The sequence below is a fragment of the Typopeltis vanoorti genome, chromosome 18, assembly GCF_054136105.1.
Source record: "Typopeltis vanoorti isolate ZY-2024b chromosome 18, IOZ_Tvanoo_1.0, whole genome shotgun sequence".
NCBI lineage: Eukaryota > Metazoa > Arthropoda > Arachnida > Uropygi > Thelyphonidae > Typopeltis > Typopeltis vanoorti.
This window is the reverse complement of record NC_143566.1, coordinates 64,674,492-64,698,227: the sequence shown is the minus strand read 5'-3', so window position 1 is coordinate 64,698,227 and position 23,736 is coordinate 64,674,492. Positions and strand designations below refer to the sequence as shown.

Here is a 23,736-nt window from a genome sequence, read left to right as displayed (position 1 = left end):
GTTTGGAGAGTTTCTTAGGGCAGAGGCTGATTCCATAAATAATCTTTCGAATTTATATTTGCTCCGGTGTATTATTGTTGTTTTCTTCCACCGTATTCTGTGGTGAGTATCCAGAGCATGGTCTGCAAGACCAGAATGGCTATACTTGTAAAACCGGATGTAGTCCTTGTGTTCAGAAATTCTGATATTCGCTGTCCTGCCTGTTTGGCCAGAGTACGACAGTTTACAACTGCAAGGGACCTGGTATACACCAGGTAGGTCTAGGGGAAGTGGTTGGTCTTTGGTATTACACCGGAGCAAATATAAATTCGAAAGATTATTTATGGAATCAGCCTCTGCCCTAAGAAACTCTCCAAACCTCAACAAATTTAGTTGTATGCGACTGCCCCAAATTTGGGAAGCATACATCAGCAGACCTTCAGCCCAACGGCCAAGAACGCCTACTTAGCCCTCCAGAGGGCACCATCAGGACTTCTAGGAGAACGATAGCTTCAAATCTTCATTCTCAGTTACTGTATTGTTATTGCCTTGTGTGCACCTGCCTTTTTGCAAGTTCCTTTAGAAAATGGCAATGTGACATTGCCGAAATATCGGAAATATCTATTAAAATATAATTTAATTTATATTCGGATCTACGTTGTTTCATGTTTCAATTCCCTAAGTTATTTAGAAATGCATAACCAACGTATAAGCCTGTCTATGAGAATTGTATAACAGTATACATCTCTTAATGAGATGTGTTTTACATTATGGGAAATACTAAGAATAGTGATCGGAGCTTTACCCTCCTTTACAACGAGTTGCCCTGGTGTTGCACTACCTTTAGACTTGAACTATGTTCAGGCGCAAGCTTAACTGTTTTGCTTACTTGGGAGAAACAGTAAAAAAACCAAGTTTATAAAATTACTTGGTATCCTTAATATATATTATCCCCAAGGTAAAAAACTTTTTCACACACACACACACACACACACACACACACACACACACACACACACACACACACACACACACACACACACACACACACACACAAAATTAGTGGAGTTAAAGTTAGTAGTATGTGTAAACAGTTTTGATTTTTAAACTTATAAATCTGTGTAGCTCAGTGGATGTGGCATTTGCACACCACGGCACTTGGCCGTACGAAGGAAGACTTGGTTTTGAGTCTAGTCGGTGACTAGAGGAAATTTTTCTAAGCCTTTTTTCGACCAGTTCCCGAGTTAGTCGATCTCTGGCACGGGCAAGTGGGTTTTTCGTCCTGTAAACTCAAGAAAATCGACCATAGAACCCACATTATTTCAGACATTAAATATATTGTGTTAGGGTTAGGGACCACGAGATGGCAGCACATTTGAGCCATCTCTCTTCACTGTGTACCGCTTAATTAGTGATAGCCTTGGGCCATCTATCTCTAATTGATACCAGTGGAGATTGAACTGCCCACTCAGTCTCCAAAAGTTAGATAGGGCTAAATGGCCTCGCATACTCCCCTTATACGGGAATAAAAAGGTGTTAGCTGATTTTTTTTTTTTTTGAGAACTTATAAATCTGTAACATATTCTTAGAGACAAAGAGAAAGAAAAAAATCATCTAAATATTAGTAATTATGAGTATCTCTTTCTCTCTATCTTTCTGTCAAAAAAAAAAAAAAGTTAAATAAATAAATTAAATTAAATAAAAAGACATTTTATTTATAAATGTATTACCTTTGTTTTCAGTATTCCAGTCATAGAGCTGGGGAAGAGAATCAATCACAATTCCAATTAAAGGTAAATACAAGTTAGCAACTCTAGCTTTGTATTCTGGATCAGCATACCGGGGATCCCAGTCATGACAAGTCAGTAAATTTCTCACAGTGTTGACAGCTTTTGCATGCACAGTAGGATTACTAAAATTTTTAAACAAATAAATCAGGAATTATTTGTTAGTGATATATAAGATGTAACAAATATTTATGTTACTGAAATAGAATGCTTAAAGGCTTCATTCCAGCAAAGTAAGTTATTTGTATAAAAGATATTATATATGGATTTATATTAATAATTTATTTATTTATTTCATATCCAAACACAAATGGCACAGTAATAAATGATTGGTACAACATTATTTACAACTAATTAGGATATATTACAATCGATATTCATAGGTAAATAGGTAAATTATAAAGGGAATGGAAAACTATATACAAGTAATATACAATAAATATAGTCAGACATTGCTCCAGTATCTTGTGCAATCCACTGCTTTCTGTGCAAGATGTAAGGTCCTCTTTGGTGTAAGGTGACTGAAGAAGGAGGGGCAAGAAAGAAGATGTTCCATGGACTGTGTTGTCCCCCACTCAGTTATCAGGTCCAGTGAGAAAGCCCTAGAGATTTTGTTTGCAACGTCCTATTCTGCAGCATATGATACCATAAATCATTTCACACTCAGAAATAAAATATATGGAATAACTAGAAACTATTGCCTTATCCTCCTGATTCAGCAAGCACTGACTGACCATAATTATGGCAACTGATATATTTTTTTAATGTTCTTCTAGGCAGATGTTAGCAGACTGAATACAATAATGACAAATGTGTGAGGTTACAGTTTTAATATTAATATTAATATATGCAAGGTGTTACATTTTTGGATACAGAGATATAAGGCTATATGCTACTGTATTAGTGGAGCTATACTTCAAGAAGTGGATGAGATTTGGGATCTTGGAGTGATGGTAGACAGTGGACTGAAGTTCCAAGAGCACATCAGAAGTGTTGTAAAGACTGCTCATTGTATTGCTGCTATGATGAAAATTACATTGATATATAGGGATAAGGTGATGGTAGTGCCTTTATATAAGACATTGGTCAGACCACTGTCTTATATACACATGGACAATTGTGCTCAGAGTTGGTCACCTAGTTTATGTTGTTATGTAGAAACACTAGAGAGGATCCAAAGATGAATGATCAAAGAGATATTAGGACTCTGGAGTGTTGGTTATGAAAAGCCTTTGAAGGAATGTGAATTACAGAGGTTGGTGGATAAGAGGAGATATGATGAAAACTTTCAAGTTAGGTGATTCTATCAGATTAATATAGAAGGAATTATAACAAGAGTGGATATTAAGATGGGAAGAACAAGAAGCCATCCATGGAAGTTGTATAAAGATTTGGTGAAGAAGGGTGTGAGAAGAAGGTATTTTTATGTGGAGAGTTGTTTGTTGGTGAGTGGAGTGCATTGTAAATACATTATGATAAACATGTTGCTAGTTGAGTGGGTCTCCCACAATGAATCTATTGGCTCCATGATGGTTACCAAAATAATAATAATAATAATAATAATAATAACAAGTTGTAGGAACAAAGATGCTAACAGCTATTTCATCAAGTCTTTTAGATGAAAGATTTACTACAACTTGCAACAGCTTCTTGAAAAGGGACAGTGGAATCATTCTGACATACGATATATTAGGCTGATCAGTAAAATATCACTCTTCTAAAGTTCTTCGTCATTACAGGCACACCTGCTTTGCTTTTCTGTGTTGAAAAGCAAAGCAGGTGTGCTTTGCTTTTCAACATATGTTTTATTCTATCTGTTATCGACACCATGATTAACTCTCTCCAAGCAGAACTGTCATCGATCCTTGATCCTGAACTTTGGATAGTTCCCTCTAATATATTAGATAAATCGGCCCATAAAGAATTTCTAAAAATTAAGAAATATAACAATCTGTGAAGTTTTTTTTTCTCAGCTGCAGAGTCAGCCATTTATTAAAAGGCTTGATGAAACAGCCATTAGCATCATTAGCGTTGGTCATAACTTTGCAGTAGAACAATGTCAGCTTTCATCTTTAGATTTCATGCTGCACATACAACGTGGTATTTGCAACTTGCCTCTTTTCATTGCCAATAATATCAGGATTGACATAGTAAATATCCTTTATCAATCTTCACCTTCTAGAAGAAATCTCTCTAACAGCCAACTCCTCTCTCCCTCTCTCTTTCTCTCTCTCTCGTAAATTATGCAAATACAGTAGCATAATAATCACTAGAGCTGACAAGGGTAATTCTATTGATAAATATCATCAGAAGATGAATGCCTTGCTCAGAGACCATGTTACTTATAAACCACTAGATTATGATCCCACTAATTCTGAAAAGAAAACATTAAAAAGGCTTCTTAAAATTTCACATCTTGTCCCCCTAAAACAGTTAAAATCTCAAACTGTTTGGTTGTACATGGATTGTCAAAAATTCATATAAACCCAATAACCTTCTCCATCCAATAGCAGATGCTAATGACTCTACCTCTTTTAAGTTAGCCAAACAGCTAAATCCTTAACACCACTCGCAGGCAATTCTTCTTCCTATATGAAAAATTACATAATTTCAAATCTTTAATCCAAAATTATCTTTTAGACAATATGGTTATCATGAATAGCTTATCTGATTAAAATACATTGATGTGTTCTCTATTTGGCCACATGGCTCAGACACGTTAGACACCTTCCTCCTACATCTGAACAGACAGCATGCCAAAATCCAGTTTACCGGCCTTTCTAGATAGTCTAATTACATGTTTCCAAAAGTACTCATTCTTTCTCAGGAAAATCCATTCACACAGGTTGGTACACACACAAACTTTCCCATCTACTCCTTCCCCTCAACAATATGGTCTTATCAAAATCCTTGTTAATAGAGCCTCCAATCTCAAACATTTCTGTCCAATGGCCACCATGCCAAAAAGGTAAACAAAATTAACTGTTCTTTGACTATAGTAATGCTCTCATTGTTCCTTATATTCAGGACACCTCAGAAAAAACAGCCAGACCCAAAAGAGTAAGATCTTTGCATGGCATTCAAACATTATCTAAAGTTCGCTATCCTCGTTCACTCTACCAAGGATCTTCTTTCTCCTCTATCAGTTCCAGGTGTTTACAAAGTTGCTTATTCCTGCAACTTATCTTATTATGGTCCAACTAGGAGATCTGATAACATCTGTTTACAAGAACATAAAAAATACATCTGTCACCATAAGTATATTCAATCAGGGCTTGCTGATCATGCCTTGGGTACTTTGCACAGATCAAATGAAAAAAAAAACTACTATGCTTCACCACAAAAAATACAAACTTGAAAGACTTTGTTTTAGATTCACAATTTAAAAAAAAAAAAACCCTGCCTAATCTTAATAAATATGAATGCATTAAACTTCCCAACATTTGGGAAACTCTAATTCTTAGGACGTTCATCCAACACAGCTAAGACTAGCCAACAGTCTACATAGAGGGTGCCTCTCATAGTACTTTAGGCTTTCAGTCTAAAGTACCACTTAATGTATGTTAAAATTTGTGTGTTTTTGCAATTTTCATAATGTTTCCCTAATGATGATGATGAGTCACTGAGACATCAGTGACTCATCATCATCAAATTCCAGACATATACCCTCAAGGGGTGTACAGGATATGATAGCACTACATGAAAAATTTACATCATTACTAACTTCCTATCCACAATTTTCCTCCAAATCAATCGGTTGCATGTCAAGACTCCAATATCATCAGATCTTATATTTCTATTTTCTAAGGCACTATTTAGCATATCAATCCACCTATATCTTGGTCTTCCTATGGGTCTTTTTCCTGCCAATCTGACAGAGAACAATTGTTTTGCCAGTCTTTCCTCTCCCATTCTGTTTAAGTGACCTTACCACCTGAGATTAGCTCTGCTAACACATTCCTGGATGCTAACAATGTCAAAATTAAAAGAAACACACGTATTAACCAAAGTGAAAATTATTTAATTGTAAATATTTCATCCTAAGTATCTTAGGACATCATCAGTACAGTAGTTTAAAACAATAATAGGAATATAATAAATTTAGTTTAATCCTTTATCCAGAGTAATTTAATAAAAAGGTGGCACACACCGTTTGGCAGCTCCTATAGGAGGAGATGACCTTGCTAATGCTTCTGCCTTGGTATCTCCATTTGGGCCTGTCTCCCACTGAAGAGACCTCAATAAAGATCGAAACTAGTCTAGGTAGTGGCCCTTCCCTTAATGCATAACATTATACATATCTGCAAGGAGATGTGTTTTGCATTATGGGAGATACTGAGATAGGAGTGTTGGTAGCTTGCTCCACCTTTGCAAGGAGTTGCCTGGTGTTGTACCACTTGACCCCAGTCCTGAAGATACTTTCAGGTGCAAACTTTGTTTGCACACACTTGGATAAAGGATTAAACTAAATTTATTATAGTCTAACCAAGTGAAAAATAAACTTTTAAAATAATAGAAATAACATACAGTTAGGGTGCATGATTACAATAGAATCTCATTAAACATGTGTAACGTGTTACAAAAAAAAAGAAATAAATAAATAAAAAATAAAAAATAAAAAAACTTATTCAACACAATTTTGTATGACAATTTCCCATACTTTTGGAATAGTAAGAACGTCATTGCGGTTTAAGTTTGGTCTGTGTAGTAGGGCTTCAGAACTTTCTTTGTATAAACGTTCATGTTTATATAAAGATCTATGTAAAAGTTTAGACTTTTCCCAATGGATCCTATGGTTTGGATTTTCAATTCCGTATTGAGAGAGGCCAGATTTCTGTGGTTTAAAAAGACGAATGTGGTCTTGATGTTCCGAGATGCGTTTCTGAACAGACCTAACTCTCTGTTCAAAGTAAGACAATTTGCATGAGCATGGAATTTTATAAATGCCAGGCAACATCAAAGGTGAGAGTTTGTCCTTAGGAGAAGGTAACAAGTTGTAAATTTGGTTGATAGATTTGTGAGTAGTGGCAAAATTGTATTTCTTCATAATTTTAGAAAAACGTTCGGAGATGCCTTTGACGTACGGTATGGGAATCCTATGGACTTCAACCTGTCTGGTTTGATGTGTAAAGAAGTGATTGATGATTTTTTGAGTTGTTTTCGGATTATATCCATTTAGGATGGCTGTATTTTTGATTACTTCTAATTCCTGGTTTAAAGATTCTTGAGAGGAGCAGAATTTGTTAGCTCTGGAAACTAGTGATTTAATAATGCCAGATTTCTGAGATGGATGATGAGCGGAAGAATTGTGAATGTAGCGACCTGAGAATGTAGGCTTGCGAAAGACAGAAGTGACGATGGAACCGTCTTCTTTTCTTTGGATGTGTAAATCCAAAAAGGAGATACCCTGCGGAGATTCTTTTTCTAATGTAAAGTTGATGCGATGATGAAGAAGGTTAATTTTATCTAGAAACAGTTGTAACTCACGTTCGGGATGATCCCAGACTGCAAATACATCATCGACATATCTTAACCAAAGTTTCGCACGTTTAATGAGATTCTATTGTAATCATGCGCCCTAACTGTATGTTATTCCTATTATTGTTTTAAACTACTGTACTGATGATGTCCTAAGATACTAAGGATGAAATATTTACAATTAAATACTTTTCACTGTGGTTAATACGTGCGTTTCTTTTAATTATGATCGCACCACAGGTTTCGTTATTTAAAAAAAAAAAATGTCAAGTTCTTTCCAAATATCATCATTTTTAATATGATATTGCCATTGATGCCATCTATTCACTCCCCCTAATCTTTCTCAGTACTCTCATATCTGCGGTCTTTAATTTGGTCAAGTGTTTAACGTCTAACCCAGCTCTCAGATCCATAAGTTAAAATTGGTTTGAACAGTGTCTTGTATACAGCTAATTTAGTGTTTTGACTAATTTATCTCTTATTCCATCTACATTTATTTAGTCAACTTCCTACCATACCAGATTTGTTGATTCTGTAGTCTATTTACATATTTAATTTAGCATCTTCACTAAAAATCATGTCTAAGTAGCTGAAATGTTTTACTTGTTCTATAGGTTCTCCATTCACAATGCAGTTGACATTTTCAATGCTTCTGACTATTTTCATTGTCTTTGTCTTGTTATTGCTGACTTTCATACTATATCTATTACAACAGTTATTCAATTTAGTCAGGGAATCTTGCAGACTTGTAGCAGATTTATTTAGAAGTATAACATCATCTGCATAATGCAAAGAGTTGAGATTAACATCTCCAATTTTGATATCAGGTTTAATACGGCTTTCCCTCATAATGTGATCCATATAGATAATGAATAACAGAGGGGATCATGTACATCCTTGTCTGACACTAGATTTAACATTAAACCATCTTCCTGTACTTCCTTCAATTCTAACTGCTGACTTACAACTCAAATAAAGACTAAGAATTACTTGATATAATACCCCACTGACACCATACAACTGTAGCGTTTTGAATAACTTCTCTTTACACCTTGTCATGTCTTTTCCAGATCTGCAAAATCTAAATATAGATTTTTGTTTCATTCCCATGATTTCTCAAATATTTGTTGTAAAGTGAAAATCTGATCCTGACAGCCTCTATTTGGCCTGAATCCAGCTTGTTCTTCACAAGCTTCTGACCAATAACACTCAATAGAGAAATACTCTGTAATTCTAACATTCAGTTTTATTTCCCTTTTTATATATGAGTACTATGAGAGCTCTAATCCAATCATTTGGAATTCATCGCTCTGTCCAGGATTTCTGAACTATGCAGTGCAGTCACTGTAAGATTTTTATACTTCTATGCTTGAGCATTGCTGGTCTAATATCACCTACTCCTGCTGCATTTCCACATTTCAGGCCTTTGATGGCCTTTTCTACTTCAAGTATGGATATGTATTCCTGACTGCATGCCTGTTGGGTGTTTTTTACTACTGTGCTATCGCTGCTAGTTTCATTTAGCACTTTTTCGAAGTAATTACTCCATACTTCAAGGATATCTTTTTCTCCAGTTTTCATGTAACCTTTATCATCTCTAATTCCTTTCACAGCACTCTTTCCTCCATTTCTGAGCTTCTCCAACAACCTCCAGAATATCTTCCCACCATCTTGATATTTATTTTCTATGTTCTTACCAGATATCAAGGTTCCCATGACTTTTGTTTAGCTAGTTTTACACATTGTTTAGCTTTCTTACATTTGTTTCTTTATTATATCTAACAGCACAAGCTGACTTATTTGCCAGGAACTTTTGATATGCATAAAGGTGAGGATGAGACAAGTAGGAATGGAAATCAGAGTCAGGATCAGGGAAACAGGAGTGGTTAGACTGAAGAGAGAGGTGTGGTATAGCAGCTAAAATAGAGAATGTTAGTGCTGGTAGAATGGCCTCAAACACACAGCGATTGTTATGTTTATACACAACGTAGGGAGCATTTGAAACAAGAGAGCCGAGTTTGTTGCATTGATTGAGAAGGTATGCCAAAAATAATTGGAACAAGCAAATCTTGGTTGTCTGAGAAGGAAGTGATGTCAGGAATAGAATTAGAAGGATATATACTTTTCCAGGATAGAAATGTGAAAAGAGGGGGGGGGGGAGAGTGCTGTTAATGATTGCAGAGGAAATGTGTCCTCAAAGTGTGGAAGTTGATAGTGCATGCACAAATTTTGAATTTGTGTGGTGTGAAGTTAAAATAAACAGGTTAGTATATCTGATAGGCTGCTGTTATAGGCCAGAGAATGCAGAGTAACGACTGCAAAATGTTTAGGAAAATTAGTTCGGCATGTAAAAAGAAGGTGATCCTGATGGGAGACTTTAATTACAGTAATATAGACTGGAAGGAGGAGATAGTCTATTGGAACAAGGAGTGTGAGTTTATGGAATTTCTGAGAGATAAGTATCTTAAGCAGCATGAAATTGAAGCAACTAAAGGCTTTAATGTTTTGGATTTGGTGATAACTTCACAAGATGTAGTTGATAATGAGTTGACACTGCTGCCAGTTGGCGGGAGTGATCATGAGGTACTTGTTTGGGAAGTGATGAAACAAGAAAATGTTACTGCCAAAAATGGATACATGTGGAAGTATAAAGCAGGTGATTATAGGAAGCTCTGTAGTCAGTTAGCATCAGTATGTTGGGTAATGCATGGAAACTCAAAAGGCAGTATCTGACAAAAGCAATGTATGACTGCATACCAAGGGTTAAGTGAGTAAATAGAGCAGGAGTGAAATGGATGAACAGTGAAATCAAGCAAGCTTTGCTGGAAAAGAAAATGTTATGGAGGAGGTACAAGGCAATTGGTGGTAATTGGACCAATGAAGAGCATAAAGCAGGCTAGAAAGGTGACGAGCATGGTAAAGAAAGAAAAGGTCCAGTATGAGAGGAAATTGGCTGGTCAGGCCAAAGTTAACACAAGGGAATTTTTCTGCAAAATGGCAAGCAAGAGGAAGAATAATTATAACAGATTAACATTAGTGGATAGTCATGGCAGCAGACTAACAGCTGCAAAGGATATAGTGGAATTATTGAATGAGCACTATATCAGCACATATCATACTGATGTAAATGATGTGGTGCAATATGAGAAAGGAGGCAAGTATTAGGAGAATTGGAAATGAAAGAAACAGAGGTGAAACAGATATTGGTTGGGTTAGATGTGAATAATGCTGTTGGAACGGATGATATATCACCATGTATTTTTAAGGAATGAGCACAAGAGTTGGCTATGCCCCTGACTTGGTTATTTAACAAAAGTCTTGCAGCAGGTAGGGTTCCTAAGGAGTGGAAAGAAGGCAAAATAGTACCACTCCACAAGCTTTGTTCTAAGACAGAAGTCTCCAACTATACCTGTAGTTGTGGTCTAGGTGTTGGAGAGATTGGTAAGGAATAGAACACAGGATTGGGTTGATGGACATAGCAATCTTTATGATGGTCAACATGGATTTGTAAAGGATAGGTCCTGTTTTAGTAATTTATTTGCATTTTATGGTAAGGTGACAGGTGTGTTAGACAAGGGAGAATAATATACAGGGATGAGAGATTGGCTCTCTGAACGATACCAGCAGGTTGTGTATGATGGAGCAGTGACTCAAAAAAGGAAGGTAACCAGTGGCATGCCCCAGGGTTCTGTTCTTAGGCCACTGCTGTTTAACTTGTTTGTAAACAATATATCATGTGGATTGACTGGGGATCTTCAGTTATTTGCTGATGATGCAAAGTTAGGAAGTATTATAAGTAGCACTCCTGATGTTAATTCCCTTCAGGAAGATTTGAATAATAGACTTTTCACTTGGACAAAAGAGAGGGGTTGTAGTTTTAATATAAATAAGCACAAGTGTTGCAATTTGGAGTGCAAAAATATAAGGCTGTGTTCTATATCGATGGCACCATACTGCAGGAAGTGTATGAGATTAGAGATTTGGGAGTGATGGTTGATAGTAGACTGAAGTTTAGAGGACATATTACTAGTGATGCAAAGGCTGTAAGGATAAGGAAGTGGATGTGCCACTGTATAAGACACTGGTTAGACTACACTTGGACTATTGTACTCAGGTATGGTCACCTGGTTTTCAATATGATGTGGCGACATTGAAGAGGGTCCAGAGCAAGTGACTAAGACAATATCAGGACTCTGGAATGCTGGATATGGAGAGAGAGGTTGAAGAAATATGGATTGTACAGTTTGGTGGATAGGTGGAAGACAGGTGATATGATAGAGACATTTAAGTTAGTGAGAGGATTTTATCAGATCAATCGAGAGGGGATTATAAAACGAGTAGAAGGTGAGATGGGAAGAACTAGAGGTCATTCCTGGAAGTTGTGTAAAAGTGTGGTAAGGAGCAGATTTTTTTACATGGAGAATTGTCAGCGAATGGAACGCATTACCAGAATGTGATTTTAATTCAAGGAATGTTAAGGATTTTAAGATTCTACATGATAAATATGTTGTCAGTTGAATGACCCTCCCACGATGAGCCTGTCGACTCCATGGAGGGTGTAATAATAATAAGAATTTAAGGGTGTTGGCTATTAAGATGCGCCAAAAATGTATCTAATATGTCTCGATCATAAAGCCAAACAGCATATACATCATTGACATTGTGCAGCAAAAATACTGTTTTAAGTGTGGCTGTGTTGAGTGCTTGGTTTTAAAAATGTTCCATATAGAATTTTGCTATTGCCACAGCAATTCTATTCAGCTGTTTGTATGTTTTTCCTTTCCATGGCAAATAATAACCTTCATATACAGTGAATCTGAGTAATTCAATTATGTCAAGAGGAAAATGTGGCCTTAATGAGGTTAAGGTTCTCTGTTAGTGAAGAGTGAAGTAATATCAAAAGTGACCATGATGCCAGAATCTGCCAAAGTTAGATTTTCTATTAAGAGGGTTTTTAATAGATGAGTTTCTGTAAGGGAGAAAAATTAGATGGATAAATATTTGAGCTGCTTGCTATAGGATGAGGGAGGGAGGGGGGGGGAATTGGGTTCATGATCTATCACAGTTATAATTATGCACAGATGATACTGTAATATTTCTTCTTTTCTCTCCTTACGTGTTGTGGTTTATGATCTTAATCCTGACTTAGTCACTTACATAATTTTCTTAACCTAATTTTAATAAAAGTTCTTTGCTCGATGCATCAAGTTAATATACTTTAATTCCTATGCAGTCTCAATATTTAATCTGGGCCGTTAACCTTTCTTAAGAGTAGTGCACATGTATTGAAGACAAAGGGATTGCCGTTGGATAGCGGCAATCCCTTTGTTTCAGTACTGGTGCCAGTTCCTTTTCAGATGTAATGTAAAATATATAATGTATAATGTAAAATCAAGGAACAAGAACTCAGTTTAGTACACTGTCTAATATCTCTTAAGCACTTTCGTTAAATTCTAAATTCATCAAATAACTAAAATTCATTTCACAGTCATAGCTTTCCTTGTATTTTACCTCCTGCCTTGGTTCTAACTTAATGAGCAGTGCAATAGAAAGGAAATCAGGCAAGTCATCAATTAATACTAAGGAAAAACATTTAATTACAAAATCAGACAATTTACACTTTATGAACAAATTCTGACATAGAATTGCACTAACTTTAGGGAATACGTATACTCAACTAAAATTTCTAATTCTCCCATAAAAAGTTAAAACATTATTTCAAGTAGGAAATATACTTTAATTCCTATGCAGTCTCAATATTTAATCTGGACCGTTAACCTTTCTTAAGAGTAGTGCACATGGATTGAAGACAAAGGGATTGTCAATTATCCATTTTACATATAACAATGCTAAAGGTCATTCATTTATCAATAACAAAATTATCTCAGCGAGTTTCCACATAATTCCTCCATCCAAAACTTAAAGTTCCTCTACTTCCTTTAGCATAATCTCTAAAGTCCTTTCATTAATCGAAACATTATAAACCTAAAGTCCTTTTTACAATTACAGGTTGTTCCCCTCAACACAGTTATATAACAGATCAAAATTCTACATTACCAAAGGCTGGGGAATTATTCGACCTTCACATACATCTCGACAGAACTTCGTTTTCTTGATCCTTCTCTTAATTGATTTCATCTGCACTATTCAACTGATGGACTTGGACTAGACATATCTCTGCCAAAAGGTAAGTCTGGCTCACTGCTCTCTGGTCGACTGGCTCGGCATGGAGTATCGATCTTCGTGATGATCGGGAACTCTGCTCCGCCAGGCTACTCATTGACCGGTGAACTTGCCATAGACACTTTAGCATGCTCCAACGACCTCTATCTCAATGACCACTCCAATTCAGGGGAAAGAGAAAAAAAAGTGATGAACTAGTGCCACTACACTTTTTAAATCACGCGCCGATGTTTCCTCTCTACATCATCCTGCTCTCTCCCTTTTCCAACAACACCTTACTTTTTCCAGCACCTAGTGTCACACTCTCCCCTAGCGTGCTTTACAGAGGGAACCTGCGTGCACGTCCTACTTGGTGCACATATTTAGTTTCAGGCCATCAATATCTAATCCGATTATCTTTCTCCCGGCAATACACAAGTATTTGCACAAAATCCACATAGTTTAAACATTAGAAAATTTACAATAATTATTTACAACATGATGCATAGACAAGTTTTACTCAAATTACTAATGTTGCTTATAAATTACAATTAGCTTTATTTCTTTGAATATACCAATATTGGCCCCGGGAATGTTATTGCATGTTAAATCTGAATGAAACATAAATGGATTTAATTTCAGTTTCATTCAGAATTTAACAATCCTGGTTAGAATGTTTATTAAATTCACAAAATATTAGTGAGTTTAATAAACATTTTTTCCCCCTTTTTTGGCACTGTTTATACTGTAATATTATTACAAAGAATTCTCTATGTTAGACAATGAAAATGTTAGGTTGTTGAAACTGCTATAGGAGCAAGAATTCTAAAACTATAACATATATCTCAATGTTGAATTCAGTCAGAGAGGCATGTAGTGCGGTTGTCTACAAGAATAGAAAAATCAGAACTCCATCGTGGATACAGGAAGTTAAAGAAGCAGTGAAGAAAAAGAAGAAAGAATATCAAAAGTTCCTGGCAAATTAGTCAGCCTGTGCTTTTAGAGAATACAGAGACAAATGTAAGAAAGTTAAACGCTGTGTAAAACTAGCTAAACAGAAGTCATGGAAGGACTTTGGTAAGAACATAGGAAATAAATATGAAGAAGGTGGCAAAATATTCTGGAGGTTGTTGAAGATAAGAAATGGAAGAAAGATAGCTGTAAAAGGAATTAGAGATGATAAAGGTAATATGAAAACTGGAAAAAAATATATCCTTGAAGTATGGAATAATTACTTCGAAAAATTGCTAAATGAAACAAGCAGTGATAGCACATGGTAAAAATCACTCAACAGGCAGCATACAGTCAGGAATACATATCCATACTTGAAGTATGGATATGTATTCTAATACTAATACTAAGGAAAGAAGAAGATATATGAGTGCTATGAGAGCTCTAATCCAATCATATGGAATTCATCCCTTTGTCCAGGCCTTCTGTACTATGCAGTACAGCCACTGTATGACTTTTACACCTTCACACTTGAGCATTTCTGGTCAAATATCATCTACTCCAGCTGCCTTTCCTGGACAGAGGGATGAATTCCATATGATTGGATTAGAGTTCTCATATTACTCATATATCTTCTTCTTTCCTTAATATTAGGCCTAGTGGTTCGTTATGAAACTATCTTAGCCCTTCTAAGCCGTACCCATCCCGAGGATAAGGTGGCTAGCCTTATGCCTCCCGGTGTGTCCTATGTCTGTAGCTGCATGTGTTCACGGGGCTGGTTTGCCTTCTTGCAGGAGGAAAACCCCCAGATAAACTGGGAAGAAAAACCCTGCAGTCCAAGCCCAAGACCAGCTAACCTGGCTATGTCTGAGAAAGATCCTTAAGTTACTCAGTTTGGCGACGGGAATCGAACCCAGAGGCTTTCGAGATGAAATGTCTCAGAAAAATAAATAAAACAAAATGAACAGAAAAGAAAACAAATTATACTGTAAGACAAGACTGAAAACATACAGACTCATTAATAGAAAGATCAAAAGAAGACAACTTCGATGGTACGGACATGTCGAGAGAATGCCATCAAAAAGGCTACCCAACTTTGCTCTGTATGCAAGATTAAAAGAAAAAAGAAAGACCAAGAACTAAATGGATAATATCAATAAAGGTCAACTCCAGATTACAAAGCCACATAAGAAACCGAGACTCCTGGAGGTTGCTGTGGAAACAAGGAAGACTCAACTTGTCCCCGACAGAAGAGGACAATAAGTAAGTAACATATATATATATATATACAGGGTGTTCGGGATAAATTTGACAGTTTCGTAAGGAAAAAGAAAATCTTCTTTGTATCTATTAAATTTAATGAATTGACAAAAAACATTACAGGCAGAGTTAATTAAAATACTATCAACAAGATTTACTCAAAATAACCACCATTAGCATCGATCACAGCTTCAATTCTGCTTCGGAACCTCAAACAAGCTGATGCTACAGTCTCCCTGGGAAGGGCCGCAAAAACTGTTTTAATTTTATCCATTAACTGGGCTTTTGTATTACTGGAAGTGCGATTGGTGTCTTTTTCAACTGCGCCCCATACAAAATAATCCATGGGGTTAAGGTCTGGGGAGTTTGGAGGCCAAACATTTGGACTGGTGAAGTCGTAGAAATTTTCAGACAACCATTTTTGACTTTTCCCAGAGGTGTGGCAAGGGGCCGAATCCTGCTGCCATACATACGGCCTACCATTGGCTACCCTTGTTATCCAGGGCTTGACTACAGTTAGCAACTCCACGAACAAAGCCCGAATTCCAATGCCAGGATTCTTCAACACCTGTTCCTGCAGATTTGCGAGGAATTCTGCTGTACGAACGCAATCAGATCGTCTGCTAGCGATCTTTCTTCTTGCTACATCCTCGTAGTCACCATTGCAAGTCTCTAGTTCATGCCTGATTGTTTTTACTGTATTCAGGGAGCATTGGGCAGCAGTCGTAATATCCTTATTTTGATGGAGGGCACGAATCATCATGATACAAGTTATTCTCTTCCATGATTCAGGTGGGTTCCAGCTATCCATCCTTTCTGACATCTTGCATATGAATGAAGAAGGGTCCAAACTTTTAAATGAAGAGAAGTGTGTGTTAATACATGTAACTTACGGAAAAATATAATTAATTATAAATATGTCAAATTTATCCCGAACACCCTGTATATATATATATATAGAGAGAGAGAGAGAGAGAGAGAGAGAGGGCTTGACAAATTATGAAATCCTACTTGATACAAAAAATACACAAATATACTTGCTTGTCAAGACTGTCCCATTTTATTAACGATATCTCATAATAATTTAATAGCAGTGCTATAAAGTGATTAGTGGTTGTATACCATGGTTGGATATCATTATTAGATTTCATTTATTTTTTATATTTATATTATATTTATTATATTTTTTATTTTTATTTTATTATGTTATTATATTTTTAAAAAAAAAAGAATATAAGATATTCTATTTTGTCCATTCTGCAGCTACTCACAAGCTATTGAAATCTACTTACCACGTGATTGGGCAGGAGTATTTGTTGAGCCTATAGACCTCCAGGGAGTCAGGGAGGCTACACATCAAGTAGCTGTCATACCTTTTCTTGGATTCATTCTGCAATTACTAACTCCAAATGCAACCCATTCCAATCAAACACTGTTTTGTAATAGAAAAATCAAGCTCTCACACCTTTCTTGAATGCCTTTTACACAACTTCTATGGATATTGTGTAAAAGGCATTCAAGTTCCCACCATGCAGGTGAGAAAATGACAACTTCTTGTCCTTTTCTCACCTGCATGATGGAATGAAAAATTCCATCATGAAATTATGAAATGTATATTATGAAAGGGCCATCTAGGATACTCATATGGTATCCTATGTGGCCCTTTCATAATATACATTTCACCAGTCTGATATAATCTTCATGATTTTTTTTTTTTTTTTTTTTTAAATAATGAAACCTGTGGTGTGATCATAATTAAAAGAAATACACGTATTAACCACAGTGAAAATTGTTTAATTGTAAATATTTCATCCTAAGTATCTTAGGACATCATCAGTACAGTAGTTTAAAACAATAATAGGAATAACATATAGTTAGGACGCATGATTACAATAGAATCTCATTAAACGTGCATAACGTGTTACAAAAAAAAAATAATTAATTATTTAACACAATTTTTTATGACAATTTCCCATACTTTAGGAATAGTAAGAACGTCATTGCAGTTTAAGTTCGGTCTGTGTAGTAGGGCTTTAGAACTTTCTTTGTATAAACGTTCATGTTTATATAAAGATGTATGTAAAAGAGACTTTTCCTAATGGATCCTATGGTTTGGATTTTCAATTCCGTGTTGAGAGAGGCCAGATTTCTGTGATTTAAAAAGACAAATGTGGTCTTGATGTTCCGAGATGCATTTCTGAACAGACCTAACTGTCTGTCCAAAGTACAACTAAATTTAACCAAATTTACAACTTGTTAGCTTCTCCTAAGGACAAACTATCACCTTTGATGTTGCCTGGTGTTTATGAAATTCCATGCTCATGCAAATTGTCTTACTTTGGACAGACAGGTAGGTCTGTTCAGAAACACATCTTGGAACATCAAGACCACATTCGTCTTTTTAAACTGCAGAAATCTGGCCTCTCTTAACACAGAATTGAAAATCCAAACCATAGGATCCATTGGGAAAAGTCTAAACTTTTACATAGATCTTTATATAAACATGAACGTTCATACAAAGAAAGTTTTGAAGCCCTACTACATAGACCGAACTTAAACTGCAATGACGTTCTTACTATTCCTAAAGTATGGGAAATTGTCATACAAAATTGTATTAAATAATTAATTTTTTTTTTGTAACACGTTACGCACGTTTAATGAGATTCTATTGTAATCATGCACTCTAACTTTATGTTATTCCTATTATTCTTTTAAACTACTATATTGATGATGTATTTACAATTAAATAATTTTCACTGTGGTTAATACGTGTGTTTCTTTTAATTAATTAATCTTCATGATATCTGCATCACCTTGAAAATCTGAAGAATGCACACAATAGTCCATGTAAGGTCATATCAAAATGGTGTAAAGAGACAAATTGACTTTCTTGTCCTTACATGTCAGTGACATTGTATTGGCATAGCAGTTATCATTAGGCTGTATTTATAGTCTTTGGTATATGGCTGCTGAATTTCAACTTCCTATCTACTAAAACTCAAAGATACCTGGCCTGATCAGTTTCTTCTAGCATAATCCCACTGATTTATAATATACCATTGGATATCTTCTCAAACCAAAGTGAATGAGTTTACATTTACTAATGCTGAACTAACAATCATTTTCACATGTCCACAATTCCAGACTACTCAAAGTATTCTGCAATTGCTGCATATCAGTGATTTTCATGATTACTTTGCTATCACTACATCATCAGCAAATAGATCTATATCGCCTGTTAAATCCTGCCCAATCCTATTAATGTAAAAATTCAATAATAACAGATTGAAGACTGATCCCTAGTGTACACCACTGGTCAGCCATCCTTTTATCCATGCTAACAGTTTATAATCCAATCCTGTATCTTCAACTTATGTAATAGCCTTCCATGATGTATCCTTGTTTAGAGGCTTAAGGACTGTGAGGACATCATGTTGGAGGCTTAATGGATTGTATACAGCACTCAGAAAGGATTAAAACAGAACTTAATACTTCCTATATTTTGTCTCAGTCACCGAGACATCTTCAGGTTACAAAAACTAATGTTTTTGTAACCTGAAAAATTACAAAAAATTACAAAAAACTAATGTAACATATACACAAATACCACACAATACTAAGCCCAACCACGTGGGTGACTCTAAAGTCCTATCTAGGTGGAGCACCCTCTAAGGGCAGTTGTAGGTGGCCTGAAATGTAAGGTGGGATCTCTGATGATAAGTGTTTCCCAAATCTTGGGAAGCTTAATGCAACCATATTTATTAAGATTTGGTTAATTTCTGAGAGCTGCTGCTGATTCTAAAAATAGTCTCTCTTTTTTGAATTTGCTGTTGTAAAGCATGGTGGTTTTTCCATGAGATCCTGTGAGTTGTATTCAAGACATGGTCAGCCAGGACTGACTGACCATAGTCATGGTTGCAGATGCATGACTTGTGTTCCTCCAGGCGGATGGTTGCTGATCTGCCTGTCTGTCCAACGTACGCAAGCTTACAGATCAGCTCCCTCCTCTCTCTCCAGACACTGAGAAAGGAGGGAGCTGATCTTTTGTAGAATGGATGAGGGAAGCAAGTTTGCAGTGGGGCTTAAATGCTGTGTGTAGGTTGTACTTTTTAAAAATCTTGGCTATTTTTTCTGATGTACATTTTTAAAATCTTGTTGACGAGAAGGACGGGGAATGGGGGGAGGAACTGATTTTTTTTGATACTGTGATCGCTGTAGCCATTGGAGAGGAAAGTGCTGTGTATGTGGTTAAGCTTAGTAGTGAGGGCGGTTCCACTGGAACAAAGACTGTGGGCTCTCTTGGTTAGAGTTTTAATAATGCCATATTGTTGAGCAGGATGGTGGTGGGAGAGTTTGTGAATGTATCTGCCTGTGTGCACAGGTTTTCTATATACAGTGAATGAAAGTGTACCGTTAGGAAGGCACGTAACTAAGGTGTCTAGGAAGGGTAAACAATTGTTCTTTTCCTTTTCCATCGTAAACCGGATTGTTGGATGTAGGCTGTTGAGGTGACTGAGGAAGGAGTCTAATGTGTCTGGACCATGAGGCCAAATAGAGAACACATTATATACATATCTTAGCCAGATAGAAGGTTCTAACCAAAAAAAAAATTTTTTTTTTGAAAAACAACCCATAGACTCAGCCCCTCTCAAACCTTCTATCTGGCTAAGATATGTAGATGATGATGTGTTCTCTATTTGGCCTCATGGCCCAGACACATTAGACTCCTTCCTCGGTCACCTCAACAGCCTACATTCAAGAATCTAGTTTACGATGGAAAAGGAAAAGAACAATTGTTTACCCTTCCTAGACACCTTAGTTACATGCCTTCCTAACGGTACACTTTCATTCACTGTATATAGAAAACCTACGCACACAGGCAGATACATTCACAAACTCTCCCACCACCATCCTGCTCAACAATATGGCATTATTAAAACCCTAACCAAGAGAGCCCACAATCTTTGTTCATGGACCCCCCCCCCCCTTACAACTGAGCTTGACCATATACACAACACTTTCCTCTCCAATGACCACAGCGATCACAGTATTAAAAAAATAATCAGTTCCTCCCCCATTCCGCACTCTTCTCTTCAGAAAGAGTTTGGAAATGCCATCATCATCGTACCCACCATCTGTGGCACATTAGAAAAAACAGCCAAGATTTTAAAAAACCTACACACATGATTTAAGCTCCACCGCATAACTTGCTTCCCTCATCCGTTCTACGAAATATCAGCTCCCTCCTCTCTCAGTGCCTGGAGTTTATAAAGTACCCTTTTCCTGTAAGCTGGCATACTTTGGACAGACAGGCAGAACAACAACCATCCATCTGGAGGAACACAAGTCATACATCTGCAACCACAACTGTGGTAAGTCAGTCCTGGCTGACCATATCCCTATTATATATGGAAAAAAACCACCATGCTCCACCACAGCAAATTCAAAAAAGAGAGATTATTTTTAGAATCAGCAGCAGCTCTCAGAAATCAACCAAATCTTAATAAATACAGTTGCATTAAGCTTCCTAAGATTTGGGAAACACTTATCATCAGAGATCCCACCTTACATTTCAGGCCACCTACAAATGCCCCTAATTAGAGTCACCCAAGTGGTTGAGCTTAGTATTGTGTGGTATTTGTGTATATGTTACATTAGTTTTTTGTAATCCCTGAAGATGTCTCAGTGACTGAGATGAAATATAGGAAGTATTAAATTCTATACTTAATACTTCCTGAGTGCTGTATACAATCCATTAAGCCTCCAACATGATGTATCCTATCAAAAGCTTTAGCACAATCTAAAAGTATCATGACATATCCATTCCCTTTTGTCTAACTCAACTGTAACCTTATAATAAAATGCAAACAAGATACTCCAATGACCTTCCCTTAATAAAACAATGCTGTTTTCTGAAAAGTATAGATGCTCTGCCAACCTATTTCTGTATGAAATCTCTTATCAGCTTTTCCAAAATTTTCACCACCACTCCAGAGATACAGATAAGTTAACAGTTAGACACATTAGTCTTTGTGTCATCCTTGTGCAATGGGATTATCCTTTTCATGGGATTATCCTTGGTTTCATCCTTTATTCAAGCCTAAGTAAACAAAGTTTGTGAGCAAAGTAACTTTGCAACTGGGTTACTCGTATATAGAGGCTAATGATTTCACATTATGTGCCTCAGTATTCCATAATCCCATTAGAGCTAGGTTTTTTACTTGGAAAATGGTGAATGAGTGGAATAAGCTGTCAAAGTCTGTTGTGGGTGCCATGACTGTGAATGAGTTCAAGGCAAGGTATGATAGATACTGTGTGAATGTCAAATAGTTGTTCTTGCCATGATGTTGGGGCCTCCCTCGATGAGTCTAAGGACTCCTTGGAGTTGCCCGTAATAATAATAATAATAATAATAATGCAAGGCATATATCTTACAGAAATGTATAATCCTATACATTATGGGAAGGGCCACTACCCAGAAGAGATACCAAGGTTGAAGTAATGCAAAAGTCATATATTTCCCATATGAAATATCAAATATCAAATGGTGTCAGACCTTATTACTAAAATAGTCTGGATTAGTAGTCCAGTCGTGAAGTTATTTCACGTGCAATTACACTTAGATAAAGGATGAAACCAAGAATATAACTTTTTTTGGTATCTTTAATTTATAGTATAACCAACTGAAAAAACTTTTAATAACCAGCTCTAATCCAGAGTATTTCAGTAATAAGGTGTGACAGCTTTTGACTACTTCTATATGTGAAATATATGACTTCTACATTGCTTCAACCTTAGCATCTCTTCTGGGTCAGGCACCCACTGATGAGACCTCAATAATTGTTGAAACTGGTCTGGGTAGTGGCCCTTTCCATAATGCATAGCATTATACATGTCTGTAAGGATATGTGCCTTGCATTATGGGATACTAAAGCAATTGATGTGAGGTCATTAGCTTCTAAACTTTGTGTGATTAAACTTGGATAAAGGATGAAATTAAGAATATAATTTCTTGGCATCTTTAATTTATAGTAAAACCAAGTGAAAAAACTTTCAACGACTAGATCAAATGTAGAGCCAATTCACTTGCACATTCTTTTAAAATCCATGCTGATATCAATCAGCCCCTATTGTTGAATTCTTATTCATTTAATGAACAGTTCTAGCACCTTCATCTCTTCATTCACCTGAGTGTCTTCATCCAGTATTGAGCTGCATGTTACAAACATCAGGCTGATAGCTCTTATCAAAATGGGCACTCATGTTAACAGCCTCCATAGCTTAGTCAGTATAGTTGAAGCCCTTTGGTTGGAAAGACCCGGGTTCGATTCCTATAAATGACATGAGGAACCTTTATCTGGTCTCTTTTGACTAAAGGTGAGTTAGCCAGTCTCATATGCAGGTAGAGGGTTTTTTTTCACCCAGAAACTCAAGTTTTTTGCCCTCAGAATAGGCAAACAGGCCCTATGAACATACATGGATTTACAGTCATAAAGACTGAATCCCTCATTAGAAGGCCTCCACCAGTCCTAAAGGATATTTGAGGAACAGGGAAAACCCATACAAATAAAAAAAAAAAAATTCATTAGTTGAGCAATCTCTTCTGCAAATGCTACTTGCATACATCCGCATTCAGCAGACTCGTTATTTCATGTTTATTCTTGCTTTTATTGCAGTAGACTGCTTTATTAACAGTAGAACTCCTGTGGGTTTTCTTTATCTCTTGCAGAGCACTAGTTTCTTTTTATACACTGACTAGCTTTCAGTACTACGAGGGTGGTATGAAAAGTTCTCGGGCAAACAATGAAAAAACAAATTTATAATTTCAAAATTATTTTTATTTATCTCCCTTAAGACTAATACATATATTCCAGCAATGCTCTGGCGCCATTATCCCATTGCTGTAATGGTTCTCAATAGGATCTGCAAAATACCCTAATACAGCTGTAATCACCTCTTGATTGCAGCTGTATTTGAATAAAAAAGCTGACAGCGAGGAAGATTTTTAATTTGGGAAAGAGACAGAAGTCAGAGGGAGCCAAATCGGGGGAATAGGGTGGATGTTCCAACAATTCATAATGCAGATCCCTTAATTTTCCCATTGCCAAAACACTTTTGT

General features: G+C 36.4%; 1 protein-coding gene across 1 annotated transcript in view; it reads right to left on the bottom strand.

Moving 5' to 3' along the window:
* Zir (dedicator of cytokinesis) overlaps window positions 1-23,736 on the bottom strand; it is a 667,641-nt gene that overhangs the window by 342,110 nt on the left and 301,795 nt on the right. The window contains exon 24 of the mRNA XM_090407837.1: window positions 1,710-1,891. Within this exon, the coding sequence (XP_090263963.1) occupies window positions 1,710-1,891 (182 nt within the window). The remainder of the gene's footprint in view (window positions 1-1,709; window positions 1,892-23,736) is intronic.